Here is a 17,522-nt window from a genome sequence, read left to right as displayed (position 1 = left end):
TTTGCTATAAAGCACATTGTGTTGATAACATATTTTATTCCCAGGGAAACTGTTGTCAGTAACTCTCACGGTTATCCAGAAATGATTTTGGTCTAATGAGCTAACAAAAGAACACAGAATTGGTAACTTTGACATGCAGACTGTTACACAATCATTAACCATAATAACACAGGCAACACAGATTCTAACAGCATAAACTCCAAGCACAGTAGTGCAGCCACAGTGAATCGTGTGAACATATTAAAGCTCTAAAACAATCACCTTTCACCTCGCAATATCACTGTCTGGCCTCGCTGCACAGCATGTCTTTGTAATTTCCTGCTAGAGTGAAGGTGACACATGCCTACGCATTAGTGAACTGTAAGAGTAATCCACTCTTTTATTAAATGTCCAGTTACAATATGTGTGTGTGTAGGCTGATGTTAATATCTTCATGGGGTTTCTAATATTTGGTTACAGACTGACAGTTAGTAATAACAGTCAACATAGTTCTTATGTTAACAAACCAAGTCACCTGACTATTTGGAAAGTTCCACACATATAAATATTATGGTTCCACAGAGGTTTTTGGCCTCTACCTAGCATGTTTCTCTAAAATGAAAACATCAATCACCAGGGGTCACTGCTTTCTCTAATACTCTTCGTTCTGACTACAGATAAACAGAAACTGTCTTTCCCGTTATTGAGGGCTCCAGGCTCAGACTTTCAAATTTTTAACAATAGGACTCCAAACATGAGACGATCAAGGAGTGAATCTGTTCTCCATCCACATGTGCTGGTCACATGACATACTGACATGGCACGTGGAGACCTTACATTCTGTTTGTAAGTACAACATGAAGAAGAAATCTGGAGATTGTATCTGAGCAAAGAAAAGAAGAGCAACCTGACACTAAAATAAACCACTCAAAAATAACAAACACAAAAACATTTTAATGATTGTGAGGACAGTAAGTTTTACAGCTAAACTGTTTTATCACATTTAGACATTTATTTCTCCTTTCCCACGTGGAGCTATCTGAGGGAGATACATATTTATAAAGTTTGGCATCTGTTCTGTTTTCTTTCATCACTTGATCATTTCTGAGCGATGCATGGGCACCGCAGCAGGAGCTTGGTGATATTTGATTCAAAATATTTGCAGTTTTCCTTAAAAAAAAGAAAGGGGGCAAAATACAAATGGTATCTACTTAGTATGTAGATACCATTTGAATAAATATTCATGGCAGTGAGATTCCACTGGGAGGACAGTGGACTGGTTTCATTCTGTTGATATCCATCCAGTGAACTTATAAGACTTTAAATCCACCTATAATCTCTCGGTGTGGGCTGTTCAGTGTTTTGAAAACATCACCTTTTAAAGAAGAAGAAAAAGCAGCTGAGCAACCCACGGTACCATATCAACTTAAGGCTTGCAGTAGAGTGAAGAACAGGAATTATCCTCCATAAATATGTCATAGAGAACAGTTCAGGCAAGATGCTGGAGTCCCACAGTTACAGTTCCTCTCGTCTTCCCAGGTGCTTTACCTTTAGTCATTCCCTTAGCTGCTTTGAACAATAGCAAAGATTATAAGACCCAGAATGATGAGTCCTGCTACCACCGCAACTGCAATAAGCACCACTTTCATCTTCTTGTTCTCCCATCTTTTCTTTGTCTTCACCTGGGTGGACGTCTTTTCAAACTTTTTACTCTGCGAAAAACAAAATTAAAAGGTTTAAGATTTTGTTCTTGTATAAATACATTTCTAAATGTCTAATAGCTGTGATCACAAAGATAAAACCCAGAACTGACACGCTCATGCCACTTCCAAGTAAACGTATCACGTAAACAAACCCAGAGGAAGTCCTTGTATCTTTAGGTCAAACGAGTCACAGACTGAAGGTCAGCGTGTTTTTCATTAAACAGGAAAGCACAGGCAAAATGGAGATTTCAATAAAACTGCAGCAGTCAGTGCTTTCTTATTCAAACCTGTTAATGGTAAATCCATGGAGATTTGCTTTATGTCTCATTTGTTGATTTTTTAGCTTCTTTAATCTTGTTTTCTCTTTAGGGCCCACATATTTCTGGTTCAGTTTGATCATATTTTTTCATCAGACAGGCATACATGAAGTGGGATTAATGATTTTTCGGGGTGTTTTGATTCTAATAGTTCTCTTGAACTGGATAGATTATATTGACTATATTATAACCCACGATTTAAAGTTGCCTCCAGGTGTCACCTTTTGGCAGATTCTTTTTCCTGTGTCGTATCTGAGCGCAATGCAAATGATCTGGTGCTGAGTAGTGTTCGTAGTAATGTCAGAGAGCAAAGCTGTGCAAATGAAAGCTCTTCTGCTGGACTGAAGAGTTTTACTGTTTTTGGGTGCAAGTGATAATTCGTTGTAGTCCCTTTATATATCGATGAGATCCTCTGTAAGAATGTATGAGTGCAGCTGTAGGATTTAGGCATTTCCTTTGAAACACATATAGGAACTGAACCTTGTTTTTTATTCAAAAGTAGCTCAGTGTGCTTCTTGAACTTCAATCTGCCTGTCTGCTTTTTTAGTTCTCCCTCTGGCTCCTCACCAGTGTCATGTAACGCAGCCAATGGGGCAATGTGGGAATGATGCAACCTCGCTGTTGACCCCTGGAAGGACATTCATACCCAGGGAGACCAGCTTGCTTCATTCATCTTAAGAAACAATAGGAAATACCTTTCTAAATATAGCACCATAAAACAGAATCAGGATGTAAATCGCACATTTGCTTTCCTCTCCAGCTCCACCTAAAGCATATTTATAGACATCAATATGACATGTCTTAGTATTAAAGGTGTTTGTGGAGAGGGGATCTGTGTGCTATTTGCCCCAGTTATTCACCTTCAAAATAAAAGCCAAAGACTTTTACAAGGAACATGTAGTCAAAATAGAGCTGTGCTAAGAGATGATGCTTTTCCACTTGGACGGTGTACCTCTTCCAGCAGCAAATCAGCCCTGTCTTCAAGCTCATTGAGTTTCCCAGATCTTTCTTCAGCTTTGTTCATGTTGGCCAGCATGATGACTTTCACCTCCTCCACTTCATCCTGGGTCTTCTCTAGGCGGCTCTTCCCGTTCTCCTGTCCAATCAAAACACACAGTTTGATTAAAACTAAACTAACCCAATCTCTTAGGACCCTCACAGGAATTATGTGCTCACATTATTTGAACTTTCTCATGGTGAGATAATAACAGATGTCAGTTGACACACAAGCTGTGATGCTCTTTGTGTTTTTGGATAAACAGAGGATCTCAGTGAGCATGCCCACAGTGACTGTGGAAGTCATCTGTGTAGCCCACAAATGCAAGTCAGCACACATCCTTATGTCACAACTAAGATCAAATTTTTAAAAAAAAGTATGAAGTCACAAGATTGGATTTCTAACTTAGGATGACTCCAGTTTTTGTTCCTGTTGTGCGTCACTTTCAAATATGTGCTATCAAATTTAAGGAGACCTGTTATGCTCATTACCAAGGCTAAATTTTCATTCTTGGAGCTTCACATCATTCATGGTAAAAAAAAAAATAAATCCTAATTTAGCCTTTGTCTTTGTGCAGCCCCTCATCTGCCTCCAATACACAATTTTAATCTCAAGCACCTGGTTCAATTAAGGTTAAATAAATTAGATGGAGAGTTTAAGAGTTTAAAACTATAATTCTACCTTGCTGTTGCAGAAGTCACTTATCTTATAATGTCTCTGCTTAAGTTAAGTAAGAGCCTCTACCATTGTAACTGTATATATGAGAGAAAGTAGGAAAATAATAATAGGTCTCCTTTAATGGAGCTGAGACGCTTCAGTTGGCTCTTGTGGAAAGGCTTTTTTATACAGAACAAGTAGCAACACTGGAGGTTTAGTTACTTCTAATTCTATTACTTTTATTGGTGTCTTTTTTTGTAAACAACTTTTGAAAAGAAGTCGAATCAAACATTGAGCTGCCAAATAAAAAAAAATGGCAACCAGCAACAACAAGATCTAGGCTGCCTGATGCAGGTCAGACTGGCATCTTGTTCTATAAGCACAGCAGCATTCTTCTCCACCCATCACCTGCTTTTCAAGCATGCTTAAGCAGGGATATGTTACTTGTTAAACTTTATAGCTACAAATATATTTCTGGAAGCAACTGACAGAACAAAATAACTTACAAAGTAAAGCGAACATGCTCTGACATGTTAAAACTGTTAAAAAGAAAACGTGTTGCCAGTCAGACTGGTAGCAGCTGTTTATTAGACAGCAAACGAGCAGAACAAAAACAACAAGGATGATTTTCAAGGATATTTGTCAAGTCAAATGATCCTTGAACTTCTTTCAAGGATAGTTTGACCACAGAGCCATTTGTATCCTGACAGCTCTCTCCTTCACCTTCGTCCTCTGGGGCGTGAGAGGAAACCGACATCTCAGATACTGACAGGAACAGGAAACTGACAGACACAGCAAAACAAATACGCCTCACCACCTTAATTCACTTCATGCTCAGCTGTCTGTTTCTCTAAAGGCTTTCACAGCTCTCCCATAGTGCGGTCGGCTTTTCAGTGGACCTGGCTAAGAAACTTGCGTCTCACCCAGCAATGGTGACAATTGATTTATGCTGGGCTTATCTCATCCTGGGCATAGCAAATAGCAGCTGAACAATGGTGTATGTTTAAAATTCAGATGGTGGTGTCTTGACACAGGAAATGCTGCCCATTCCAGTTCCCCTCCTTGCTTCCTTCCTTCCTTCCCTCACTCCCTCCTGCCTGCCTGCCTGCATTCATGTACCTGGTATTATCCCAGTAAGCCACATCCACATCATGTTATAACATGCTCAGTGTATTGTATCATGGCACTGTTTGAAGCGTTCTGCTGGTCCATAAATTGTTATAACAATCCTAGATGTTAACTCTTAATGCAGGATGTGTTAAATGAGCTGGTTTAAAAATGAAAAGAGAAGAAATATAATAAATTAAATTCATTCCATTCATTTAGTTTACATCTATCTCATTTCACACATGACCTGGTGCCTCTCTTGACTGAAAATGGGTTAGCTTCTCTTCACTTTCACATTGTTAATGTATGAATTAACGTCATGTTATCTCGCTGTACCGAGTCTCTGGACGAGTACGTTAGCGTGGGTTGTAAAAAGCTAAGCTAAGGTAAGAGAACTGAAGGTTGACCTGTCAGTCCATTAGTACCATAAGAGACTTTGCCCACAGACTATAAATGGTCACAGCGTACTTTAGGCGTTCTTAAAAGTAAAGGAAATACAAAAAAAAAGAAAGAAAACGGCAGCTCTAACAAACTTTATCTCTCATTCATCTCGTGTTTTTGTGCAAGCCATTTAAATGTCCTTTAGCTCAGAGGAGGCTGGTATTCACTTACCGAGTCCATGTTGTCTCGTGCTGTTTGCGTCGAAACTGTCACAGAGTCCGCATTTAAAAAGGGAGAGTCGACTCGACTTTGCAGTAAGAGGAACACTCAGGCTCCACTGCTCTATCCGGACTAATGTCACAAATTAAGACAGAGCGATATTTCGCTGTTTTCTTTTATCCGTATCCTCTTTTCTGCGCTCGAGCTCACTGTACTCACTTTCACTTCTCTCTCCTGTAGCTTCACAACTTGTTTGCGCTTTGGCTGTGAGGCGTTCGAGGTATTCCCGGAAACCACGCGTTTCTGATAAATCATGTAACGTACAACGTCAAATGCAAAACCGATGGTGAAAAACTCCCGGATTTCCCCCGCGCTGTACCACAGTCTATGCAACTATATAAAGTATGCACCAAGTAGTTTATAGTTTAGAGATTTTACTTATTTTGTTTTTTATTCATTTTTTACACTTAATATCCGTTATACTCATCTGTATAATATTTCAAACATCTGTATATGTTTGAAATACATATATTACTAATACATATATTATTAATAACGGTTTATATTCAAACCATGACAGCCGCATTAAATTTATTTTACGTGCTTAGGTATCAGTAAAATCTGGGGAATATTCGGCATTTTTGTGCTGCATTTGTACCAATTCACACCCAACGCAGCGCGTGGGATTTACTGTTAGTGGTGGAACAGTGGTTAGCGCTGCTTGCCTCACAGTAAGAGGCAAGAACCGCTGTCCGGCTCGGGCTTCCCTGCGTGGAGTTGGGAGTTTACTCCTGCTTTTCCCTACAGTTCAAAGACATGTATGTTTGGTTAACTTGGGATTCTAAACCGGCTGATATCTCTCCATCTGTCCGATATCTCTCCATCTGTCTGACAGATAGGTGTACCCCACCCAGTGGCATCTGCGTTAGAGCCCGCGACCCTGAAGTGGATACGCGGTTAAGAATATAGATGGATAGATGACCAAAAACCTTTCCCGTGTTTATTGTGTCTTATTGTGCTTTATAGCTTTATCCAGAGCTTATGTTACCTTTACCTCGACAGGGGCTCTGTATATGCAGACTTATCCTGGTTTGCATGTGCACAGTTCATAACTTCATTAGCACAGATAACGATGGCTTTGTCGTTTGGATGAAACTATTCAGACACAGGAAATGCGTGTATGTGACTGTGGAGATGCAGGAAGTGGGTCCTGTTGTTTGTTATAGATTATCTTCGAATGTCAGTTTTACATGAAATGGCTAAACACACACTGAAATGTTTCAGTGTTTAGATATATGTCTCTAAGCTTCGTTTAAACTTTGTTTGATTTCTAAAGCATTCTATGTTTGTGTAAGCCAGATATGAAATTTTGATGTATAGCTGTGGAGGAGCCTGTTTTTGCGTATGCTCCCCTCAGTATTTTTTATGAGTTTGTAGTATTGTGAACCCCCATGTGACCTGAGAAATAATCATATGACATGTTTGGCACAACAGAACTTTTATTTCATGTCAACCTATCTTATAAAAAGTATAAAAACTGCATTCTTTTTAATGTGGATTTCCAATATAGCATTTCTAAACATAGTAGTTTCCTTCAGAGAGCATAAGTTATTTCTATCTGCACACAATAACAGAATTATTTAAAAAAAATAAAAAATGACAAAAGTGTTTTATACCACACACAAACCATGATGATGTGCTTTAGTTTTGTAATGTTTAAAGCTTGTAAAATCAAGTTAAAACTGAGGGTTATCTTCAAATTAACACACAGTATAAAAACTTCAGTGATGGTTTCTTAAATCAGAATCATTTTTATTGCCGGATTTGATACAAACAAGGATACAAACAAGGAATTTCTCGCAGTGTTATGGTGCAAAAGAGAGAAAGCATCATGCCAAAAATAAAATAAATAGAGTTGAGAAAAAAGGAAGAGAAAGATTTCAAAGACTCTGGGGGGAAAAAACGAAAAAAACAAACAAACAAAAAGACACTAGAACAACTGCCAAGACAATTATAAATGACTTAGCCAACTAAGGACTAAAGCATGTTAAGGACAACCTGGAGACAGATTATGTATACCGGAAGTGTGTGATTTGGTCAGATAAGATGGTACTAGAGCTCCTTGGCCACAAAGTCACTGCTTATGTTTGGAGAAAGAAGGGAGAGGTGTACAAAGAACAGTGTCACCCACAAAGAAACACGGTGATAGTTGTGGGGATGCCTCAGTGTGTCTGGAACTGGGAGTCTAATCAAGCTGGAAGAAATCACGAAGAAGGACTATATATATGAATGAGAATAAGTGAAGATTTCTGTTATACCAGGTCTAGGGGTAGGGAAATGGAACATAAGGTTTAAAAGAGTTTCCCAAAACCAGAGGTCCAGCTGCTAGTCACAATTAAAGGTGTGGTTTGTTACTACTCTTGGTCAAAAGGTCAGTACCCAAAACTGAAGGCATAGGCAAAGCTAAAAACAAAACCAACCAATAAGAGGAAGTGTTACCTAACCCTATGTGAAACAAAATTAAAAAAAGAAGAAAAAAAGCCAAGTGGTTTCGGCAAAACACAAGAGGTACAAAAATACATAGGCAGTTCATTCCTTCTGGTTCAGTGATAGTTACAATAGTTACATGGTGGGTAGATGGGAGTTATTGACAGGAACACTGTATACAAAACTAAGTTTCGCTCAGGAAAACACAGAGAACAAGCAAAGGTTTGGAAAATCACCAGAGGCACCTGAATGCAGCAGTAGTGTTCATCTCCTTTATATCTTTCGTGCTATGTTAAACTGGGAAGAACTGCTTGATAAACAAACTAATATGCTGCTGTGTTCAGTGAGAGCCTGGCAGTGTGTGGCTCTTCCTGTCTGAACTTGTCAAACGTGTTGTGATGTGATAAGACGCACAGCCCTTTTGTTGCAGAACTCTGCGACTCTGTGGGTCGCTTAAGGGTGTTGCCTTCTTGTGGGCTCTGAAAGCGTTTAAAACGTCCTTCCCATGTGAAATATGTGTAATATCCATGTAATATCCCCACAGGGATGAGTCTGTGCCATATTAAGAAGGCCATTCTTTGTGATACTTTTTGCTGCTTCCTGCAGTGGAATTGTTTCTTGTAATTTATGGGTTGTTTTTTTTAAACTAAACAATGGCACATGTCTTTCAGCATAAATGTGATATAGATACACACTAGGTTTTTGTTATGATATGTGTTGGATCACTCAGAGACTAAAGCCTCTCTTTTTTCTGAAGAAGTCGGTCATCAAACAGGTTTTTAACCAAGACTGCTTCCGCGTATGTCTGTGTGACGTGCTTATGATAGGGAGCTGATGAGCAGACAACACTGCTCTATTGTTGCTTAGCTGTGTCACTCAGTGAGCAATTAGAATTCTTTCCCACAGCGTTTGATTCAACAAGCATGAGACCCCTGCCTGAGACAGCAGACCATATTAATTTGCAATGTGCAACAAGCTTTGATGGAAAAAATACACATTATAATTCACATATTTGCAATCATATCTGCATAGTATATGTGTGTGTGTGTGTGCTTAACTTAATCTTGTCAAAATCTGTGGAGATACAAACCAAATTTTTCTGCACTGCATAATAACAATAAAGATACATGCTACATACATTCTATTCGTGTCCTGTGAGGGTGTGAAAAATAGAGGAAAGTAAAGAAATATCAGAAACGGGAAGTAAGGCCTTCCATGCGTGCAGAACGTGAAAGGAGTAAAGTACCTGTATCATGTGAATTTGGCATAAGCGCTTTTATTTGCATCATCAAACTTCCACACATGTATGCGGTCAAATGGCTTAATAGTGAAAAAGGAACTAAGAAAGTGAATCAATTTCTTTTAACCCTTAGAAGATTTTGGAAACACTTAACTCAAATGTGCTGTTAGCATGTTAGCAGAACGATGCTACTGTGAACTGATGAGCTATTGTCTTGATGTGAGCTTTGTACTCCGGGTTTTTTCTTCCAGTCCAGAGCAGAAATGTTTTTGTTAAGAAACTGGCTGTTGTTTTTTTCCACAATTTTTAATTATAAGCTAGATATATTTCTACTAATGGAATTAGTTTGCTAACAGTAACAGGGATGAGTCACTGAATAAGTCAGTTGGGATTGTGAATCATGATTCACGAGTCGGTAAAGTAATTCTCGGGTATTGAACAAATCGTTCATGATTTGCACATCCCTACTTATTAGTTCCATGATTCATAAATGATAAAGTGATGTTTGATTAAACCTTAGCTTGTTTAGCTTAGCTTGTTTAGCTTAGCTTAGCTCGCCTACTTCCTTGTTTCTCTGAGCTGAGGTAGCTGGGTTTAAACACAAGTATTTGATGGTCTGTAATGACAAAAATACAATAATATGAAGTAATCATTAACAACTGGAATGGGCATGAATGGAATATATGAGCACTGCAGGCACAATGAGCACCTGGGGCCTCGCTTTCCGTCAACAAAGGTTTAATAAGTGACAAATGTAAATACAGTTAATCGGGAAAAAATACAGCAAACAATCTGGTCCTGTCACAGTTTCTGTTCACACTGTGAGTGAAGATAAATGTGTGAAAAAAGAATCTCCTGTGTTAAAATCAGTGGTTTGAGTTGTCACACTTAAAGCTCTATTACTTTGTTAGCAACAAATACTGCTATTATTATCTCTAACAATAATAATAATAATAATAACTATTACTAATATTACAGTAATATTTAAGAGTTAGTACCACCAAATTTGCCTCTCCACTCCTCCATCACTGTGTTATACTTTCGCTTTCAGTTTCAGCTGTCTGTAGAATGATATTGTTGTGTTTAATTTTCATGTAATTGTTTCAGGCAGTGTTTTATGTGAGTGTAATCTTACAGCACAATGATGGATTTTTAAAGTTTACAGTAGTATATTGTGCAGTTTCACAATATACTATACTTCACCAAACCATACAGTATGTTCTTGTGTGGTGTTGTGTACTGTAGTGCAGTAAAAGTATCATCTGCTTCAGTACTATGAAGTACTATGACACTACGATAGAGTGTATTACATAAAAATACTAATATTAAGATTTAAATATTAAACATAAACAACTTGAGTCTGAATCTGCTGACCGTGATGAGGCTGCACTCATCATAAATTCATTTTACTAGCACACCATCAGTATGACAGTACCGTCTACGTATTGAACATTATGCTGGGTCACAGTTTTTTGGTGACACGGACCAGGCCAACAAAAGGCTTGCTGTGGGGAAAAAGCTTCACAAATACAAAGGTTGTATTCAGGATACTGACCACCCTCCCTTCACATTACTGCATAGATGGCACAGTCACATTCACATGACAGTCCCGGCTGATTTCCCATTAGTAACAAATGAGCTTTGTGTTCCAGAACTGTTGTCGCAAAGCTTAATTAGGTCTTTTTTCATGGGGATAACTATATTGGTTTACTAACCACATGTGGGCAAAACAGCACTTTCACAATGAACGGAAACACAGGCTCAGTTAAGAAACTATTAAGTCAACATCAGAGTCCAGCCTGTTGCAACCTGCTGTCTATCTCGTTTGAATACACTTGTTGGAATGTTTGAAATGATTCATTTATTCTTTTTACTGTGGGAAGAGAATCCAATAAAATCATTTAAAGACACAGACGGTTTACAATTTCTATTGTTGTGACCAGTGTGTTTGCTTTGCCTGTTTTTGCATTTTATTTTGCAGTTTCTTCAACAAAATGCACACAGAACACACCTTAAAGCCTGTAAAACAACACAACGATATGTGGTTTTACAGACCTTGTTGCTGTAGAAAAACATTGATCAGTGAAGGCTCTCTGGCAACCAGCCTTACAGCTGGGTCTAGTATGGAGCATACACCCTTTTTTTCTCACTTAAACTCCATAACCCAATGTTGCATCATAGTTTTGTTTTTTGTTCTTAGCTTTGCTCTACATATATTAGCAAAGCCTGCGATTAGATAAACAGAAAACAAAAGTATGCCAAAATGTGGCACAACAACCTTCATAATGTTATCAAGACCTGATCTTCACTGAACAACAAGGAAAATTCTGCGGGAATCCCCTCTGATCTACTTAATCAAGAGTCAGATCATTTGGACTCTCAGTCTCCATCTGCTGGCAAATCAGCAATTTCTCTATTACAGTCAGCCTGTATGAACACAGGAGTCGCAGAGAAGGGAGATTATGAAAGGGCAGTTAACGTTTAGAACCTTTTGCAACATTTCTATACATATAGGTGACATTATGTTGAAATAGATATTTAGGTTATTTTTTACCACTTTCAAGATAAAGTGGTGTAGATTTTCAGTCTAAAATGACAGAACTGCAACTTTGAGAGCCTATTGGTTGACGTGGGCCCATGTAGAGGCCATAAATGATCCTAGACCCAGGTGGATGGTTTGAAGAGCCTGTTCTCACACTGGCAGATTGAGAACAGACAAAAGCCTCGTTTCTGTTTGCTTGATTTAGAGATTTGAAACTTTCGGTTCTCATCTGTTCAAGTCCAAAAATCACATCTCAAAAAAAAAAAAAAAAAAAAGGTGAGAAAACAGCAAGAAACCACAATCATAGCATTTTGTTCAGTATAAACAGCAGGTTTATTATGTTATTTTAAGTTGACCAGTGTGAAGAATCGATAGCCTTCGTGTATATGAAGATGCAGAAGAGCACCAAAAGGCACTATGCTAATGCTGCAGTAATCTTTCAGTCATTTTGTAGTCGGTCATGTTGACCTATTAAGTGCAAATTTTGGCAACATCTGCCCTCATACCCAACCAGATGGCAGATTGCTTCCCCCTTCTTGAGCCCTGTTGAGCCCAAGGTTCGTTCCTGTTGAGCATGAAGTTCTTCCCTGCCTGCCTATTTCCTACTGGAAATAGCCCCTGACTGTAACCCCGACCAGGATCTGGAACTCCTTCCAGACCCGTCAATAAAGTCATTTCAGAGAGGCAGACTCTCGAGGGGTAGTTTTGATCTGACCAATGAGCCGGCTGACGAGTGAAGTGTGCAGAGTTTTTGAAATCAACAAACTGATGTTATATATGATATGAAAACATGTAAATATAACAGATGTTGATATATTATTAAAACATGACAAATTAACGTCTGGAAAATGAATAAATTGCGACTGAAAAGTGTGGCGCAACTGACAACGGAACAATAGACCAAACACAAAAGAACTTCAGCAATGAAACTACAAATTCCTTAATTCCTTCTGGGATTTGGATACAACATGTAAAGTATGCATATTATACACACGCACGCACGCACACACGCACGCACAGGTATTACCCGTTTCTTGTTTTTAAACTTAAGATAAATTAATCTGGAATAAAGACGTTGATGTGACACATAATATTTAGCCAGTGGTGTTTATTGTTCCTTCATAATCTCTCTACCCTGAGAACACAGGGTTAGGGCTAGTGTGCTTTACTTGTTCCCCATTTTGTTATGTTACAGACTTATTCCAAAACCGATTAAATTTGTTTCCCCTCCACAATACCTCATAATGAGAAAAGAATAGATACTGGTGGGAACTGGTAATACTCCTTGGCCACCTAGTAGATGCATCTGTGCACCTTTGGACACTGGGACCAATTCAGCCAAACAGCAATCTTCTCCTTAAAAAATGTCCGCGCAAGGGAAATACGTCGCCCTTAAGGACCTACTACTGCGGCGATACACCCTCACCGGTGCGGAGCGAGCCGAGAAACTTCTCTCCCTCTCCGGGCTGGGCGAAGGCACAGCTCTTGAACTCATGGAAAACATGTTGTCCTTGCTCGGTTCCGACGACGGGGGATTCCTTTTCGTCCATCTCTTTCTCAGACAACTGCCTGTCGCTGTGAGAACCGGCCTCGCCAACTCCGCGTTTCTAGTCGTAACGGAAATCTTGATCATCTGGAAAAACATTGTGATAATACAGTGGTGACCATATTTTGATTTCCAAAAAAGAGGACACTTAGCTCAGTCATGAAGAACTTGCTTAAAGAAATATATTTAACATATTTAAATGATGCCTTCTCTATGCAGTTAATGAATTATGAAATAAAATATGTCATATAGGCTTTTACAAGTCAACAAGTGCAAAAAAAAAACAAACTTAAAAACCTCTGGAATTAAATAATGGTACAGAAATAATGCCTCATCTGCATAAGAAAAATTACCAGTACTGGGTCGGTATGAGGGCTGTCCTGGGACAAAAAATCGGCCCGGGCATTTTGATTAGAGACCGGCCCACCAGGTATTATAGGAAAAGCCATAAAGCCTTTGGATGAAAACAAATGCTGTTGTGACAGCATTTGTTTTCAAATGCTGTCTTGTTGGTATATGTATGATTTCTATACATTTTACATCAGATGAAAACTTTGGTTGTAAGATTCAGATAATTATTTATTAAAAGCAAGACATTTTAAATGAGAATAAGAAAGAAAAATATTTCTTTGAGCCCCCCTTTCCCTGTTAATGCCCTACCTGGCCCCCTGACAAAACTTTGCTAGACCCGCCCCTGCACAGTTACCAGCTGTCAGCTACGTAGAAAAGGATCCTGGTGTTAGTTGTCTCTCAGAAACTGTTCATAACTTCCTTTCAACTCATTCATGCCACCTTAAAGGTAACCCTATTTCGCCATCACCTGTTCAGCTCTGATGATTCAGTAAGGACATCTCCTGGTTTCATCTTCATGTTTCCCTCTCACCACATATCCAAACCACGTATCACTATCAGTAACATCATAGCACCATCATAGCTGTATAGAAACTCCATCATGCTAGCTAGTACACAGTACGAGTTATTGTAACTGACTGTAAAATGTCAGCACAACGAAAATAAACCACACCTAAACTTGGTTTATATCTGACCCAGACAGACTGCAGGTCATAACTTCTTACCTGAAGTTCAGTTCACCTGACACTCGGACCAGCGGCCACCTCGGGTCTCTCCTCCTCCTGCCTCCCCTTTCCCTCATCCACCTGCTGGCCTCTGTGGGAGCTCCGCCATAGACACCACCAAACAACTGAGTTATTTTTACACATCGGCCAGCATCTGGCCAATCCACCACCTTTCATTGTTTATACCGTTACAAAAACAACAACAACAACAACAAAACCATCGGCTGTAAAAACAACAAATCACCATCGCCAGTGGGCCCATGGCCAGTCCAGCTATGGTCGGTACGAGGGAAATTTCTATTGCAGTTCGTCTGAAAAGATGCACTTGCGCTTTGGGATCTTTTAAACATCATTAGGCGCGTTGCTGTGCGCTGTCTGTCCCGTCTGTGAGCGCAGAATAAGCACTCACAAAACAGCAGTTCGGGGATGACGTCACACACATGGGTCCTCTGTCGGACTATAGGAAAATCCGGACATTTTTATCAATCTCGAAAATCCCCCCGGACGCCCCGGACAGAACGTGAAAAGTGGACATGTCCGGGGAAAAGAGGACGGTTGGTCACCCTAGATAATACAGTGGTGACGTCCTGCACCAAAGAAAACGCATGTAACCAAGGTAACATCTGACCCCACTTCCAGAAATCCCTTTATTATGGCGGAATGAACTCTGTATAAGGTCCGGGTCAATCTGCATGTCCCCAGCTCTCATCGCTGCTGCTGTCTCTGTGGTTGGCGTGCTTGTCAGATATTGACAAATTACAGACTCCATATCGATTGACAGCGTGCAATAACCCGGCCAATTTATTCAACTTTATACCCTCTCTCGATCCACTCAACGGTCAGGTTTTTTTTCCCCCGCGATCAAAGCCCTGATCAGTGTGGGATGGCGAGCCACCCGACCACCGCTGCACTGCAGTAGGACTGATAACTCTGTACAACCTGATAAATGGACTTCAGCTTCCTACCTGTTGTTTAGAACATGGCCTATTACAGGTCAAGTAAACTAAACTGAACTGGACTAAACTTCGTCCCACCTCCTTTTGGGACCAAATTAGATGTTTTGTATTATTATTATTATTATTATTATCATTCAGTAAAAAGGACTAGATGTTACAATCCCTGACAATGCATTGCTTTAAATGGAGAAAATCTTGGGGGATGACTTCTGATTAGCTTATTATCCATCAAGCTGCAGTCAGGCGCTCTGGTCCTTTACCGCGTTACACACACACAAACAAACAAACGAACAAAAAAGGGCCACATTTTCATTTTTTGCAAATTATCGATGATTGATGAGTTTTCCTTACAGAGAAGCCAAGTTTACCCATAAAATGCTTGCATTCATGTGATAGCTGCTGACTACTCCTTTGATGACATGTTTCCACACGATTACTAAATGTGCCTTTATGCCACAGCAAAAACTTCCATGTTTGTATAAGAAGCAGCTGGTTGAAGATACAGTAAGTGTTTTCACTTTGGCTATGCTAGCTTTTGAAACCAGACATCATCAATGAGGGTCAGATCTGCATGCTCATTGGCTAATCTTTTTAAACTTCCTTATTGTCTTTCTGGGCCCCAATGGAGATTGTATTTTTTTTTTTAAAAAAAGACCTCACGTTGTGTTTAGCATGGCTTGTAAATAGCAACTGAGCTGAACATTTCTTTGCAGCCCCCTTGCTTTGCTTTTCAGACTCTCAATCTTTTATGCGCAGTTTAAGGCAGCAACTCAGCCAAGACAAGGATCTCTTACACAACTATGAAATGACAAACTCACATTCATTTCTCTGAACAGATTTTTTCTCTTTGTTCTTTACTTGTCTCATCCGACATGTGACTTCAAAAATGCTTATCAACTGCTGCCGGGTATGTGGCAGGTAATGTGGCATACTGCAAGTGCCTTTGTCGGGAAACCATGATGGAAGATATTCTATAATAAGGAAATAAAGAATTTAATTAGACAGAAGTTAGAAATATCCTGTCTCTTAGTGATGCTGAAAAACTAGTTCATGCATTTATTACTTCCAGGCTGGACTACTGTAATTCATTATTATCAGGATGTCCTAAAAACTCGCTGAAAAGCCTTCAGCTAATCCAAAATGCTGCAGCAAGAGTCCTGACAGGGACTAGAAAGAGAGAGCAGATTTCTCCTGTTTTGGCTTCCCTTCATTGGCTTCCTGTTAAATCCAGAATTGAATTAAAAATTCTGCTCCTCACATACAAGGTCTTAAATAATCAGGCCCCATCTTATCTTAATGACCTTGTAGTACCATATCACCCTATTAGAGCACTTCACTCTCGCACTGCAGGCCTACTTGTTGTTCCTAGAGTATTTAAAAGTAGAATGGGAGGGAGAGCCTTCAGTTTTCAGGCCCCTCTTCTGTGGAACCAGCTTCCAGTCTGGATTCGGGAGACAGACACTATCTCTACTTTCAAGATTAGGCTTAAAACTTTCCTTTTTGCTAAAGCATATAGTTAGGGCTGGACCAGGTGACCCTGAATCCTCCCTTAGTTATGCTGCAATAGACCTAGTCTCTCTTCCACAGCATGTCTTTATCCTGTTTTCCTTCTCTCACCCCAACCAGTCACAGCAGATGGCCCCGCCCCTCCCTGAGCCTGGTTCTGCCGGAGGTTTCTTCCTGTTAAAAGGGAGTTTTTCCTTCCCACTGTCGCCAAAGTGCTTGCTCATAGGGGGTCATATGATTGTTGGATTTTTCTCTGTACCTATGAAGCACCTTGAGGCAACTTCTGTTGTGATTTGACGCTATATAAATAAAATTGAATTGAATGCCAGGGGCGAAGGCGTGTCCCATTTAGCAGAGGAGTCAGTAAATGGATGAAGACAGTCAGAGCTGGGAGTGTCTACTTGACCTTGTGAAATCTGCTTTATGTCCATTAAACACAATCTTGCTATTTTGTTTTCATTTCAAGGACCTTTTCTGTGATAGATACAGTATTTAGTTACCAATTAACCTATCCCCAGTAACTATATGACTTGGGACTCTGGGAGGAGCTCATGCAAACACAGGGAGAACATGCAAACTCCAAACAGAGATGCTAGGCTGATGGTGGAATTGAACTCAAGATCTTCTTGCTGTGAGGCAACAGTGCTAACTGCTGTGCCACCATGCGCACTTTCCTTACTACTTAAATTGTGTACACACTACTGAGCAGAAAAGGACAGAATAAACTGAGGAGAAACAGGAGCTTAGATCACACTCTGTCTCCATCTTGTGGCAAAACTGTGACCAAAGAACAGGACATGACAACAGAG

At 39.7% G+C, this 17,522-nt stretch overlaps 1 protein-coding gene across 1 annotated transcript; it reads right to left on the bottom strand.

The window, feature by feature from the left end:
• On the bottom strand, positions 1-5,639 carry vamp5 (vesicle-associated membrane protein 5). The gene is made up of 3 exons (XM_003448603.5): positions 5,373-5,639; positions 2,952-3,095; positions 1-1,691 (listed from the first exon to the last, which is right to left on the bottom strand). Exons 1-3 carry the CDS (start codon positions 5,379-5,381, stop codon positions 1,542-1,544), a joined length of 303 nt encoding a protein of 100 aa, XP_003448651.1. The 5' UTR covers positions 5,382-5,639; the 3' UTR covers positions 1-1,541.
• Between the last annotated feature and the right edge of the window lie 11,883 nt (positions 5,640-17,522).

The sequence above is a fragment of the Oreochromis niloticus genome, linkage group LG12 (genome assembly GCF_001858045.2).
Source record: "Oreochromis niloticus isolate F11D_XX linkage group LG12, O_niloticus_UMD_NMBU, whole genome shotgun sequence".
NCBI lineage: Eukaryota > Metazoa > Chordata > Actinopteri > Cichliformes > Cichlidae > Oreochromis > Oreochromis niloticus.
Note: the sequence above shows the minus strand (reverse complement) of the source record. Positions and strands in the feature narration are given on the sequence as shown.